The 13,709-nt window shown below is 50.5% G+C and overlaps 1 protein-coding gene across 14 annotated transcripts in view; it reads right to left on the bottom strand.

Moving 5' to 3' along the window:
- The window catches only part of CEP250 (centrosomal protein 250), a 123,282-nt gene that overhangs the window by 17,657 nt on the left and 91,916 nt on the right, over positions 1-13,709 (bottom strand). For all 14 annotated transcript variants that reach the window (XM_048820053.2, XM_075118867.1, XM_048820052.2 and 11 more), the window contains 5 exons: positions 10,565-10,696; positions 10,038-10,181; positions 7,708-9,509; positions 2,701-2,860; positions 1,577-1,901 (listed from right to left, as the gene is read on the bottom strand). In XM_048820053.2, the coding sequence (XP_048676010.2) occupies positions 1,577-1,901; positions 2,701-2,860; positions 7,708-9,509; positions 10,038-10,181; positions 10,565-10,696 (2,563 nt within the window). The remainder of the gene's footprint in view (positions 1-1,576; positions 1,902-2,700; positions 2,861-7,707; positions 9,510-10,037; positions 10,182-10,564; positions 10,697-13,709) is intronic.

Below are 13,709 nucleotides of genomic sequence, written 5' to 3' on the forward strand. Positions count from 1 at the left end.
TAAGCCCTGGGATCAGTGTTTGGCCAAAGGGTTGCCATGACAGCACCCTGCTTAGCTTCTCCTACATGTGGCAGGGTTTGGAGACCTCCCAGGGGCAGGTCCCATAGACGTTACAGTGAATAGGTGACACACTGCACATTACCTTGACTGCCCATTAGTGCCACATCAGATGTGGCATTCTCCAGTGGCTCCTGGGGCTGTATTTCACCCTGGGGCTGAGGTCGCTTCCCCATTCACAAACACTGCCTTAGTTCTCTCTGCAGTGAGCTTTTGGGGCTTAGGCCTGCCCTCCATGCCCTTCCTGGCTTTAGAAACAAAGGCTGCCCATGCTTGCCAACGGCCCCAGGTTTCTGCTCTGTGCCCCAAATTCCTCTTTGTTCCAGCAAATGGGGCTGAAATATGGTCCAGCTGCAAATCTCTTATAGACACTAGATGCTATTGCCAGGTGTGCATCCAGCCCTGCTGGCTTTCCCTTCACCCAGGAATGCTCTGCAGTACTAAGCCAGGAGAGACAGTCTCCTCCCACACCATCAGCCCTCAGCAGCAGCTCCTCTCAGGAGGCAGTAACATGCAGAGGGAAAGGAGATGTCAGAGACCCCCCCCGGATGTACTGGAAAGGGAGGGGAGAAATGGCCCGTGGAGAAAAATGGGGGAAGGGAGTAAAGCACACGATGCAATCCCACAGCCCTAATGAGTCCTCCCTAAAAGGGCAAGGGGGGAGAAACAGGCCAAAGGGCTCCTGTCCCAGAAAACACCTGCCAGTGAGGAGTCATGTGCACCTAGGAGAAGGAGCAGAGAGGGTTTGGGGGCAATTTTATCAGCTCTGAGAAACACTGGCACGTCCACAAACGGCCCTGCCCCCCTGGATTTCTCCCACCCAGGCTTGGTACCTGTTTTTGATATGTTGACAGGGAGGCTGCAATGAAATATCCTTACCAAATCCATTCAAAATGTTCTTGGGGCTTTTAGGAGCAATGTCCCAGGATACCTTTCTAAGTATTAACAACCGTGCCATGTGGGACTCCATGCAATCAGCAGCACAAGTGGGCTGATGACTGGCCCTGGGCTCTCTAGCTTGTAGTGCTTCCTGCCGCTTGCACAGCATCCCGTAAGATGTATAAACCCATCATCCATGGTGCCTGCTATTGAGGTCAGCCATGCAGATCTGGAGTCCCTGGAAACCTCTGACCAGCCCTAGGGCCATCCCAATTAGCAGTTCCAGAAGAAGTGGAAGGACACTCCCTCCAGGGGCCAGAGATGGCTGGAACGTGTTACACTTTTCAAATGTAATATGCTGTCTGTTCTCCCAGAATGGAAGGCCAAGAATTGCTGTGTCAGAGACTGAGGACTTCGCTTGGGCCAAGACCAGAGTAAAGGGTTCCGCACCATTCCTAGCCTTCCCCAACCAGAGCAAGGCCACTGGGAAGCGATATGGGCCAGGAAATCAGGACTAGGAAGGGAAGCCCCAGCTCTCCTCCACAAGGCTGTAAAGCCTTCTCAGCCTAGGGACAGATCCACATGGCCTTCTGGGGGTAAGCCTCCAGCACACACTGCCACAGACACCAGCCACACTCACCTGGACTCCACGTGACAAGGTCTCCACTTGCCAGAGTGCTGCCACACAGTGTATGCTGCAGAATGGTGTGCAACCTGGCCAGCTTGGACTCTGCTTCACAGCGGGCACTGCTGGTGAGGTGGCACTCCACAGCTAGTGCCTCTGCCCGGCTCTCTGTGCTACAAAGGCTAAGGCGCAGCTGAGACACCTCTGCCTCTTGCATCCGCAGCAAATCCCTCAAATGCCGCTCACTCGCTCGTGACTCCTCCAGATCCTGTGACAGCTGCTTCTCATGGGCCACTAAACCAGCCTCTTTCTCTAGCACTGCCTGCCTGAGTGAGTGGACCTGCAGAGAAGAGAAACACAGGCCCTCGTGGGCTCAGCACGACTACTGTGAGGGAAGGGAGGAAGAGAGAGTCTGACGGAGGAAGCTGCTTTTGAGCAGACACCTTCCTACAGCCAAAGGCACAAAACCGAGGAGATGCAGAGGTCAGACTGGAAATAAACTCTGGGACCTTCAGGGACCAAGAGCTCCCCACCCACAGGGAAACACCGATTACTGCTCCCCGCCCCACCATGCCCTTACCCTCAGAAAGAAACCAGAAAAAAAACACATTGGGTGAAAGAGGCTCCGGAGGGGCAGCCAGTTATGCCATAGTGGAGGTGAACTACCCGACAAAAACATGGAGGCAGGAACAGCGCGATGGTCAGTCCCTCATTTTGTGTGTCTGGGACGCCAGGTGAACAGGCTGAGTTGGAAGCACCTCCCACCTTCCCAGCTCTGAGCTCCTTTCTGCCTCCCCGTAGCAGAGAGAGAAGTTGGTGCTTTGCAGGGCTAGGCACAGCCACCTGGAGCCAACAACTGCAACAGAGGCATTGAGATGCTCCATAGGAGTCTGCTATTCTCTCTGGGGCTCAGGATCTGCAATCAGGGGGTTAAGACATAGAGCGGGCAGAGACAGATCCAGGCTTCAGCACCATAGCTCCAAGGCTGCGAGCAGGTGAGAGGAGAAGAGGCAGTGTTACAGAAGTGGAAGCAGTGGAGGAGGAGACAGGGACATGCGTATAGTGAGTGGGGAGGGTGGGGCTGGTCCTGGGGAAGCCTGATGTGCTGCTGTGGAAGGGAATGCTGGTGTGCAGGGCACCTGGGTGTTGAGCTCCTGTATCTCTCCTCTGTGGTCAGAATGGAGCTGCTGAGCTTGGCAAATGGCTGAATGCAAGCTGATGATCTCACTCCGCTGGGCATCGTCTCTCTCCTGGAAGGTCCTGAGTCTCAGCTTCTTCCCCTCCAGGGCCAGAGTCAGGCTGAAAGAGAGAAGGGACTCAGTAATCCTGGCGGCTCAGTGCCTGGAGCGGGGAAGAGGCAACACTCTGATGGCAATGTGATGGGCGGGGGCTGTATAATCCTGGCAGCTCAGTGCCTGGAATGGGGGAGAGGTGATGCTCTGATGGCAATATGATGGGGCAGGGACAGCTCTGTGGCAAAGGCAGGGACACTCTCTCTAAGCCTAGCGAGACCACAACAGGGGGGTTCCGTAAATCCAGTAGTGCCGCGATGGGAGGGGTAGAGGAGGGGTCTCCATAAACCCAGGGCTCTTTGCCATGTGGTTGAATATTTAACAAGCCCTCGTGAGTCAAGCCTGGCAGGAGACAAGGCCTGGCCCTTTCTTAACCCCACAGACACTCTGTTCATTCAGTCCCATGCTAGCACTGAAGTCTTGTCCCTGTATTAGCAGTCCCAAAGTATCTGCTGTTTTTAAAGTGGGAGAGATGATCTCATGAGAACGGCCATACTGGCTCAGACCAATGGTCCATGTAGCCCAATATCCTGTCTTCTGACAGGAGCCAGTGACAGGTGCTTCAGAGGGAATAAACAGGAGAAATTATCAGGTGATCCAGCCCTGTCAGCCAGTCCCAGCTTCTGGCACTCAGAGGTTTATGGACATCCAGAGCATGGGGTTGAGTCCCTGATCATCTTGGCTAGTAGCCACCGATGGACCTATTCTCCAGGAACTTATCTCGTTCTTTTTTGAACCCAGTTATACTTCTGGCCTTCACAACATCCACTGGCAACAAGTTCTGCAGGTTGACTGTGTTGTGTGAAGTACTTCCTTTTGTTTGCTTTAAACCTGCTGCCTATTAATTTCATCAGGTGACTCCTGGTTTGTGTGTTATGTGAAGAGGTAAATAACACTCCCCTATTCACTTTCTCCATGCCAGTCATGAGGTTCTAGATCTCTATCATGTCCCCCTTAGCTTCCATATGAGGAGAGATTTAAAAGACTGGGGCTGTTCATCTTAGACAAGAGACAACTGTTTCATAAGCCTAATCATTTTATTGTCCTTCTCTGTACCTTTTCCAATTCTAATATTCTTTTTAGATATAGGGTGACCAGAATTGTACTGATTTATATAGTGCCATTGTGATATTTACTGTCTTCTTAACTATCCCTTTCCTAATGGTTCCTAACATTCTATTAGCTTTTTTGACTGCTGCTGCACATTGAGTGGATGTTTTCAGAGGATTACCCACAATGACTCTTTCTTGAGTAGTAACAGATAATTTAGACCCCATCATTTTTTATGTATAGCTGTGATTATGTTTTCCAATGTGCATTACTTTGCACTTATCAACACTGAATTTCATCTCCCATTTTGTTGCCCAGTCACACAGTTAGTGAGATTCCTTTGTAATTCTTCGCAGTCAGCTTTGGATTTAACTATCTTGAATAATTTTGTATCATTTGCAAATTTTGCACTGTTTACCCCTTTTTCCATAACATTTATGAATATGTTGAACAGCACAGGTCCCAGTACAGATCCTTGGGGGACCCCGCTATTTATCTCTCTCCATTATGAAAACTGATAATTTATTCCTACCCTTTGTTTCCTATCTTTTAACCAGTTACTGATCTATGAGAGGACCCTCCCGTCTTATCCCATGACTGCTTACTTTGCTTAAGAGCCTTTGGTAAGGGACCTTGTCAAAGGCTTTCTGAAAGTCTGGATCACCCTCATCTATGTTTGTTGATACCCTCAAAGAATTCTAAAGATTGGTGAGGCATGATTTCTCTTTACAAAAGCTATGTTGACTCTTCCCTGACATATCGTATTAATCTATGTGTCTGATAATTGTGTTCTTTGTAACTGAGGTATTGTGGGAAGTAAAGTCCTTGTCCATCTTTCTACTGGTTTTCATGCCAGGGATCATTCTAACATCTAACTGGAATAAATATGGATCTTTATTGTCCTGTTTAGCTTTCTTTAGGACATTACTCTCTGTCTGGGTATTTCAGGGAGAAGATGATGTGATCAGACTGGTAAGTCTTAGTGAATTCCTGAATTTTCATACTTGAAAGCTGGGGTCTGTTGTTAGTAATCAGCAGCTCTGACATCCTTGGCTTCTCATTTTGATTGACATGGGTACCCATCATTCTACTGCTTGTGTTTACTAGTCCTAAATCTCCAGGAATTTAGAGTGAAAACCAACTAACACTAAACAAGTTTCTTTGTTTAATTCAAACAAGTCCCTCCTAGCCATTGCCATGATCCCTCTGGGATTTCATGATCCTGCATACTCTGTGGTTGATGCTTTTTGGCAGTGACTACTGTATATATATCATACTGAGCTCTCATGCCTTTGATCTGAGCATTCACCCCAAGCCAGATACTGCAGAGGTGGGCTCAAAAAAACCCTCGATCTCAGCTGCTTCAAGACATGAATCCTAGATCACGACTGGTGTTGGTGATCTTACTGGTGCCCAGTGAAGACCGCCTGCTATCCACACTCAATTTACTTGGAGATCTCCTCTATGAAGATTCATAGAATCATAGAATATCAGGGTTGGAAGGGACCCCAGAAGGTCATCTAGTCCAACCCCCTGCTCAAAGCAGGACCAATTCCCAGTTAAATCATCAATTCCCAGTTAAATCATCATCGGACTCTGAATTCCAGGTGGTACTAATGATAGAGTTTTTTCTGGAAGTAACTCAGGTAAAACGAAGGTTTTCCCACACCTGCTTCACTAACTGGTAGAGGATAGGATGGAATGGCATAGGTACCCTACCTATAGGAGCATCTTGTTCCAGGTGTTGGTGGAAAACAAACTTTGGTTTCCTGTGAAAAGGAGTCAAAGGAGAATGAATGGCCCTAGTTATTCTTTCAGTAAACTGGACAAAGGTTCATCCTCCTGTGGGGAATCACTGTCATCCTTCACACAGATTAGTCCTTGCCCAGAGACAAACTGCCAGCTAACATTCCTCAGAGGCACTGCAGATTGCTCTGCTGATCTGGGTGTGAAAGAGTCAGAGCCGCCTGGCCAGGCTTCAGCTCTGGCTGCATCTTGGCCAGCAGCTGTGACTGCACATGGGGAACTGGTATTGGGACCAGCTGAGAATGCATCCACCACAAGGCTACAGGTTTGGCTCCAATGCCAACATACCTGGAGATGCCACAGTTACAAGTTATCTGACACATTGGGGTGCACTTGGCAATTCAAAGAGAAACTGAGCAACAGATCCTATCTTGATGAAAGTCCACCACCATGGGGGATTCTGATGCAGTGATATTAGCCAGAGAGGGTTCACTATTCTAAGTCTCTCGAGGCTGAAACTGCCAAGGTTTTCTGGGACTGTGAGCTGGATTTCTGAAAACACTGAGATGAGCCAGGAGAGCTTTTTGGCACTCCCTTCAGGTTCTGAGAGTGTGGGATAACTATCTTGCACACAAGTCAATCACAGTCCTTTCTATGCACAAGACAGTTGTGTGTGCCCAGGAGGGGCATTGTATGGCCATTCCTAGGGCACTTCTTGAAGCACTGCTATGTATCCCATTCTCCATGTGCACAAGAAGAGATAACTAAGGAAAAATACAACACAAATGCAGCAATAAATGCAGCTGGAAAGAGAGAGGCCAGAGCAGATAAGTCAGACTGGAAGCCACAGCTTGGTGCTTGGGTGGGGTCAAGCAGCTGAGACCTACTACCTCAATTAGCTCAATATGTTGGGATAAAATTCTTGTGTGCTAAGGGGAGCAGCCAAATGCTTCATTGACTCAGAGCTGGAGACAGGTGAGAAAAACTCAAACACTTCAGCTGTGCCAGCTACTCAGGCTCAGGGAGATTGACTCAGCTGCTGCAGGATATTGGGAAGTAGGGGATCAAGTCTTGGGAGCACCAACAAAGCCAGAGGCTCCAAACAGCGGCCAGGACCTTCGTGGATGTTCCATACAATGCACTTAGACATTTGAACTGTCATTAAGGGCAACCAGCTGGGTAAAGGAATTGGCTAATCATGCTTACCTGTTAGAAATCATAGAATCATAGAATATCAGGGTTGGAAGGGACCCCAGAAGGTCATCTAGTCCAACCCCCTGCTCAAAGCAGGACCAATTCCCAGTTAAATCATCCCAGCCAGGGCTTTGTCAAGCCTCACCTTAAAAACCTCTAAGGAAGGAGATTCTACCACCTCCCTAGGTAACGCATTCCAGTGTTTCACCACCCTCTTAGTGAAAAAGTTTTTCCTAATATCCAATCTAAACCTCCCCCACTGCAACTTGAGACCATTACTCCTCGTTCTGTCATCTGCTACCATTGAGAACAGTCTAGAGCCATCCTCTTTGGAACCCCCTTTCAGGTAGTTGAAAGCAGCTATCAAATCCCCCCTCATTCTTCTCTTCTGCAGGCTAAACAATCCCAGCTCCCTCAGCCTCTCCTCATAACTCATGTGTTCCAGTCCCCTAATCATTTTTGTTGCCCTTCGCTGGACTCTCTCCAATTTATTCACATCCTTCTTGAAGTGTGGGGCCCAAAACTGGACACAGTACTCCAGATGAGGCCTCACCAATGTCGAATAGAGGGGAACGATCCAGCAGTCTCCAGCAGACAAACCTGGGCAAAGCCAGTACAACTGCAGCCACGTCCCTAAGGAGTGTCTTTGCTGACTGCTGTCAGAAGGAAACTGACAGGCTACTACACAGTGCAGTCCAGGCACCCCAGTGAGACAATGTAAGAGTAGGCTCCTAATTGCAACAACACCTCAGAGCTTTGGGATATGCTCCCAGATTAGCTTACATGTGCACAGACCTGAAAACAGGAATCAGTTAAGATGGGGAAAAAAATATCTAGTCCACATTACACTTGATTTCTGCCCACCTGGCTTTTTCACCCTCCAAGGCTCTGAGCGTGGCCTGGAGCTCTGTGTTCTGATGCTCTGCTTCCTCCCGGTGGCTCTTTTCCCCCTCCAGGACTCTGAGCGTGGCCTGGAGTTCTGTGTTCTGACGCTCTGCCTCCTCCCGTCGGCTCTTTTCCCCCTCCAGGGCTCCAAGCGTGGCCTGGAGCTCTGTGTTCTGACGCTCCGTCTCCTCCCGTCGGCTCCTCTCCCCCTCCAGGTTTCTGAGCATGGCCCGGAGCTCTGTGTTCTGACGCTCCACCTCCTCCCATCGGCTCCTCTCCCCGTCCAGGGCTTTGAGCGTGGCCCGGAGCTCTGTATTCTGACACTCCGTTTCCTCCCGTTGGCTCCTCTCCCCCTCCAGGTCTCTGAGCATGGTCCAGAGCTCTGTATTCTGACGCTCCGCCTCCTCCCGTCGGCTCCTTTCCCCCTCCAGGGCTCTGAGCGTGGCCCGGAGCTCTGTGTTCTGACGCTCCGCCTCCTCCCATCGGCTCTTTTCCCCCTCCAGGACTCCGAGCGTGGCCCGGAGCTCTGTGTTCTGACGCTTCACCTCCTCCCATCGGCTCTTTTCCCCCTCCAGGACTCCGAGCGTGGCCCGGAGCTCTGTGTTCTGACGCTTCACCTCCTTCCATCGGCTCTTTTCCCCCTCCAGGACTCCGAGCGTGGCCCGGAGCTCTGTGTTCTGACGCTTCACCTCCTCCCATCGGCTCTTCTCCCCCTCCAGGGCTCTGAGCGTGGCCCGGAGCTCTGTGTTCTGATGCTCCGCCTCCTCCCATCGGCTCTTTTCCCCCTCCAGGTCTCTGAGCATGGCCCGGAGCTCTGTGTTCTGACGCTCCGCCTCCTCCCATCGGCTCTTTTCCCCCTCCAGGGCTCTGAGCGTGGCCCGGAGCTCCGTGTTCTGACGCTCTGCCTCCTCCCGTCGGTTCCTTTCCCCCTCCAGGGCTCTGAGCGTGGCCCGGAGCTCTGTGTTCTGACGCTCCGCCTCCTCCCATCGGCTCTTTTCCCCCTCCAGGTCTCTGAGCATGGCCCGGAGCTCTGTGTTCTGACGCTCCGCCTCCTCCCATCGGCTCTTTTCCCCCTCCAGGACTCCGAGCGTGGCCTGGAGCTCTGTGTTCTGACGCTTCACCTCCTCCCATCGGCTCTTCTCCCCCTCCAGGGCTCTGAGCGTGGCCCGGAGCTCTGTGTTCTGATGCTTCACCTCCTCCCATCGGCTCTTTTCCCCCTCCAGGTCTCTGAGCGTGGCCCAGAGGTCTGTGTTCTGACGCTCCGCCTCCTCCCGTCGGCTCCTTTCCCCCTCCAGGGCTCTGAGCGTGGCCTGGAGCTCTGTGTTCTGACGCTCCGCCTCCTCCCGTCGGCTCCTTTCCCCCTCCAGGGCTCTGAGCGTGGCCTGGAGTTCTGTGTTCTGACGCTCCACCTCCTCCCGTCGGCTCTTTTCCCCCTCCAGGGCTCCAAGCGTGGCCCGGAGCTCTGTGTTCTGACGCTCCACCTCCTCCCATCGGCTCCTTTCCCCCTCCAGGACTCCGAGCGTGGCCTGGAGCTCTGTGTTCTGACGCTCCACCTCCTCCCGTTGGCTCATTTCCCCCTCCAGGGCTCCAAGCGTGGTCCGGAGCTCTATGTTGTGACGCTCCGCCTCCTCCCGTCGGCTCCTCTCCCCCTCTAGCATCTTCTGGATATGAGCAGCCTCCAGTATCTTCTGATTGGATAATTTCTGCACCTCATTCAATTGCCGCTGAGCCTCCAAGCCAATCTGTTGCCAGGAATCCTTGGTGACCACTAGCTCTTGCACCTGAAATATGAGAGAAGAATAGTGGAGAAGCCAGAGGTTAAAGCATGCAATAGCCTTTCTGTATCCTGTGGGGAAAGCAAACAAGCAAGTTAAAGTATCATCTGATCTTCAGAGTGCCAGGTTCAAATTAGATGTTGCTCATATGTTTGGAGACCTAAGTGGAGTAGTTTGTTCACCGAATCCCCCGTCACCCCCTGAAATAAAAGCACCAGCAGCAGGACAGATGGAGTTCTGCTACTGTGCAGCTAGGATCAGGAGCGAATGGCAGGATGACAGGCAGAGGGACTGTCCCTCCCAGCCAAGATGGGATTGGAGTAAGCAGCAGAGTGACAGGGAGAGGGACCGTCCCCATCAGCTGTGATCAGAGGTAAGCAGCCAGGCAACAGACAGAGGGACCACCTCCCCCCTCTGCCCAGCCAGGATCAGGGCTGAGTAGCAAGGTGAGGGTCATATTGAGGGTGAGCAACAGGCAGGGGGACTGCCCCCTCCTGGGTGGAATCCCCATTGCACTGTGCCTGGGGCAGTCACCTGGTTTCGCAGGGTGTCTCGCTGAGTAAGGAGAACGTCTATTTCCTGTTTGAGGGTTTTGACCTCTTCCTGGTGCCTGCTCTCCACCGCCTCCATCTGATTCTGAGCTTCCTGGAGCTCAGCTTGCAGCCCCACCACGGTGTCCTGCAGCCAGGCCAAAGAGTGAGTCACTGAAAGCTGTGAAATATCAAATCCTGCTCCATCCTTTCTGTTCCCCAGAGTCCCGCTCACCAACCACATCTTTCTGCCTTTGCTCCGTCTGGGTGGTTGTGTGCACAAAACCCACCTTGCTGCTATCTTTGCCTCTAACCTATCCTTCCTTTTACTTACCAGGCTTCTGCCCAGGTGCAGCCCTCTCCTGGCTCCTCTTTTCTGCCCCAGTGCTTCTCTCCCAGCTCTGCACTGCCCTCCAGTCTCTGACTTGTCCCCATTCTCTCTCCTTTCACCCCTGTCTTTTTTCCGTCCTATGTGTTGGATTCTAACAGCCCGTTCCCTCCTCTCCACTGCTCCCTGCTGGTCAAGCCTACCTGCTCCTTCTGATGCTTCTTCACCTCTTGGCGAAGCTGCTCCAGCTGTTGACAGGCATCTGTCAATTCTTCCTGTGTTTGGAGCAGTGCCTCCAGCAAAGACTTCTTCTCCCTCTCTTTCTCTAGCAGCACCTGCACAAAGAGGAAAGGGGAGAGGGAAGGCTTAACCTTCACAGATATTATGAGTTTGCCAAATCCCAGAGGCTAGCACTCCCCACATAAACTAGCTATTTGTCTCCACAGTCAGTGTCCACTTCATCCGAGACCCAGGTTCTATGGTGAGACTGACAGTGAGAGAAATCCATTATTGATGGGTGTCTCCTCTTATGTGGTGCCAAATCACATGGCACCTCCCAATTGCCCTAGGTCAGCGCAAACATCTGCCTGACTCTGCTGGACCATCTTCAGTGAGGGCACCCCCAGCCTGCAGCTATGCTCCTCAGTTCTTCCCACGCAGCCAGCAGCAGCTCTTGTTTGTGCACACTGGGTTGCAGTAGCAGAGTGTCACGGTCTAAAGAGGACAGGAATCTTTGGCTCTCTTGGAAAGAGTAGGTGGCTAAATGAAAATATCCAGTAGGGCTTGGGAAATCTCTGAGGTGTCATGAGCACATTTTCATCTCTGAGATCTGGTGCAGTCACTCTGATGCTTGCCAGTGCATTGTAGGGATATTGCTGTGCCCAGGAACTCAGACAGAAGAGCAGGGCTTTGGGTGGCACACAATAAGGGCCCCTACTGTGGGGAGGATCTGGCAGGTGAATTTTGCATACTTAAGAAATGCAGCACATGGACAGCAAGTAGAACAGGAATGGACAACTTCCATGTAGGAAAACATCCCAGGGCAATTCTTTGAAATGGTTTACAAAAAGTTATGGAAATCCACAACTAAAAACTTCATCTAGCTGCACTCAAGGTTGTAAACATGGCTCAATAACTTCAGGGAAAGAGCCTTAAAGAATAATGAATTCTTAAAACACAAATGGTTGAACTGAGGAAAACTGCAAGTTAAGGAAAGACTTTTAATCCCACAAAATCTGAGCTGTTGCAGATCCCAGTAACAGAACAAACATCTCAGATGCAAGTGGACCCCTGTACAGCTCATTAGCCAGCCTTCACCGACATTACTGGTGCAGGCCTGTGTGCATTCCTACTTCATGCAGTCTGAGAAAGAAAGCATACGAGCACTTCTTCAGTGCTGTCAGAAAAGCAGCAACAAAAATCAGGACATGTGCCAAGAAACCAGACTCCGCCATCTACCTCATTGTCATAAATATAAAGGGAAGAGTAAACACCTTTAAAATCCCTCCTGGCCAGAGGAAAAACCCTTTCACCTGTAAAGGGTTAAGAAGCCAGGATAACCTCGCTGGCACCTGACCAAAATGACCAATGAGGAGACAAGATACTTTCAAAGCTGGAGGGGGGGGGAAACAAAGGCTCTGTGTGTGTCTGTGTGATGCTTTTGCCAGGAACAGAAAGGAATGGAGTCTTAGAACTTAGTAAGTAATCTAGCTAGTTATGCGTTAGATTCTGTTTGTTTAAATGGCGGAGAAAATAAGCTGTGCTGAATGGAATGGATATTCCTGTTTTTGTGTCTTTTTGTAACTTAAGGTTTTGCCTAGAGGGATTCTCTATGTTTTGAATCTGATTACCCTGTAAGGTATTTACCATGCTGATTTTACAGAGGTGATTCTTTTACTTTTTTCTTCAATTAAAATTCTTCTTTTAAGAACCTGATTGCTTTTTCATAGTTCTTAAGATCCAAGGGTTTGGGTCTCTGTTCACTGATGCAAATTGGTGAGGATTTTTATCAAGCCTTCCCCAGGAAAGGGGGTGAATCATAGAATATCAGGGTTGGAAGGGACCTCAGGAGGTCATCTAGTCCAACCCCCTGCTCAAAGCAGGACCAATCCCCAATTAAATCATCCCAGCCAGGGATTTGTCAAGCCTGACCTTAAAAATATCTAAGGAAGGAGATTCCACCACCTCCCTAGGTAACACGTTCCAGTGTTTCACCACCCTCCTAGTGAAAAAGTTTTTTCTAATATCCAACCTAAACCTCCCCCACTGCAACTTGAGACCATTACTCCTTGTTCTGTCATCAGCTACCACTAAGAACAGTCTAGAGCCATCCTCTTTGGAACCCGCTTTCAGGTAGTTGAAAGCAGCTATCAAATCCCCCCTCATTCTTCTCTTCCGCAGACTAAACAATCCCAGTTCCCTCAGCCTCTCCTCATAACTCATGTGTTCCAGTCCCCTAATCATTTTTCTTGCCCTCCGCTGGACTCTTTCCAATTTTTCCACGTCCTTCTTGTAGTGTGGGGCCCAAAACTGGACACAGTACTCCAGATGAGGTCTCACCCATGTCGAATAGAGGGGAACGATCACGTCCCTCGATCTGCTGGCAATGCCCTTACGTATACATCCCAAAATGCCATTGGCCTTCTTGCCAACAAGGGCACACTGTTGACTCATATCCAGCTTCTCGTCCACTGTCACCCCTAGGTCCTTTTCTGCAGAACTGCTGCCTAGCCATTCGGTCCCTAGTCTGTAGCGGTGCATTGGATTCTTCCATGCTAAGTGCAGGACTCTGCACTTGTCCTTGTTCAACCTCATCAAATTTCTTTTGCCCCAATCCTCTACTTTGTCTAGGGCCCTCTGTATCCTATCCCTACCCTCCAGCGTATCTACCTCCCCTCCCAGTTTAGTGTCATCTGCAAACTTGCTGAGGGTGCAATCCACACCATCCTCCAGATCATTTATGAAGATATTGAACAAAACCGGCCCCAGGACCGACCCTTGGGGCACTCCACTTGATACCGGCTGCCAACTAGACATGGAGCCATTGATAACTACCCGTTGAGCCCGACAATCTAGCCAGCTTTCTACCCACCTTGTAGTGCATTCATCCAGCCCATACTTCCTTAACTTGCTGGCAAGAATACTGTGGGAGACTGTGTCAAAAGCTTTGCTAAAGTCAAGGAACAACACGTCCACCGCTTTCCCCTCATCCACAGAGCCAGTTATCTCATCATAGAAGGCAATTAGATTAGTCAGGCATAACTTGCCCTTTGTGAATCCATGCTGACTGTTCCTGAACACTTTCCTCTCCTGTAAGTGCTTCAGAATTGATTCCTTGAGGACCTGCTC

Source organism: Caretta caretta, chromosome 13 (genome assembly GCF_965140235.1).
Source record: "Caretta caretta isolate rCarCar2 chromosome 13, rCarCar1.hap1, whole genome shotgun sequence".
Classification (NCBI taxonomy): domain Eukaryota; kingdom Metazoa; phylum Chordata; order Testudines; family Cheloniidae; genus Caretta; species Caretta caretta.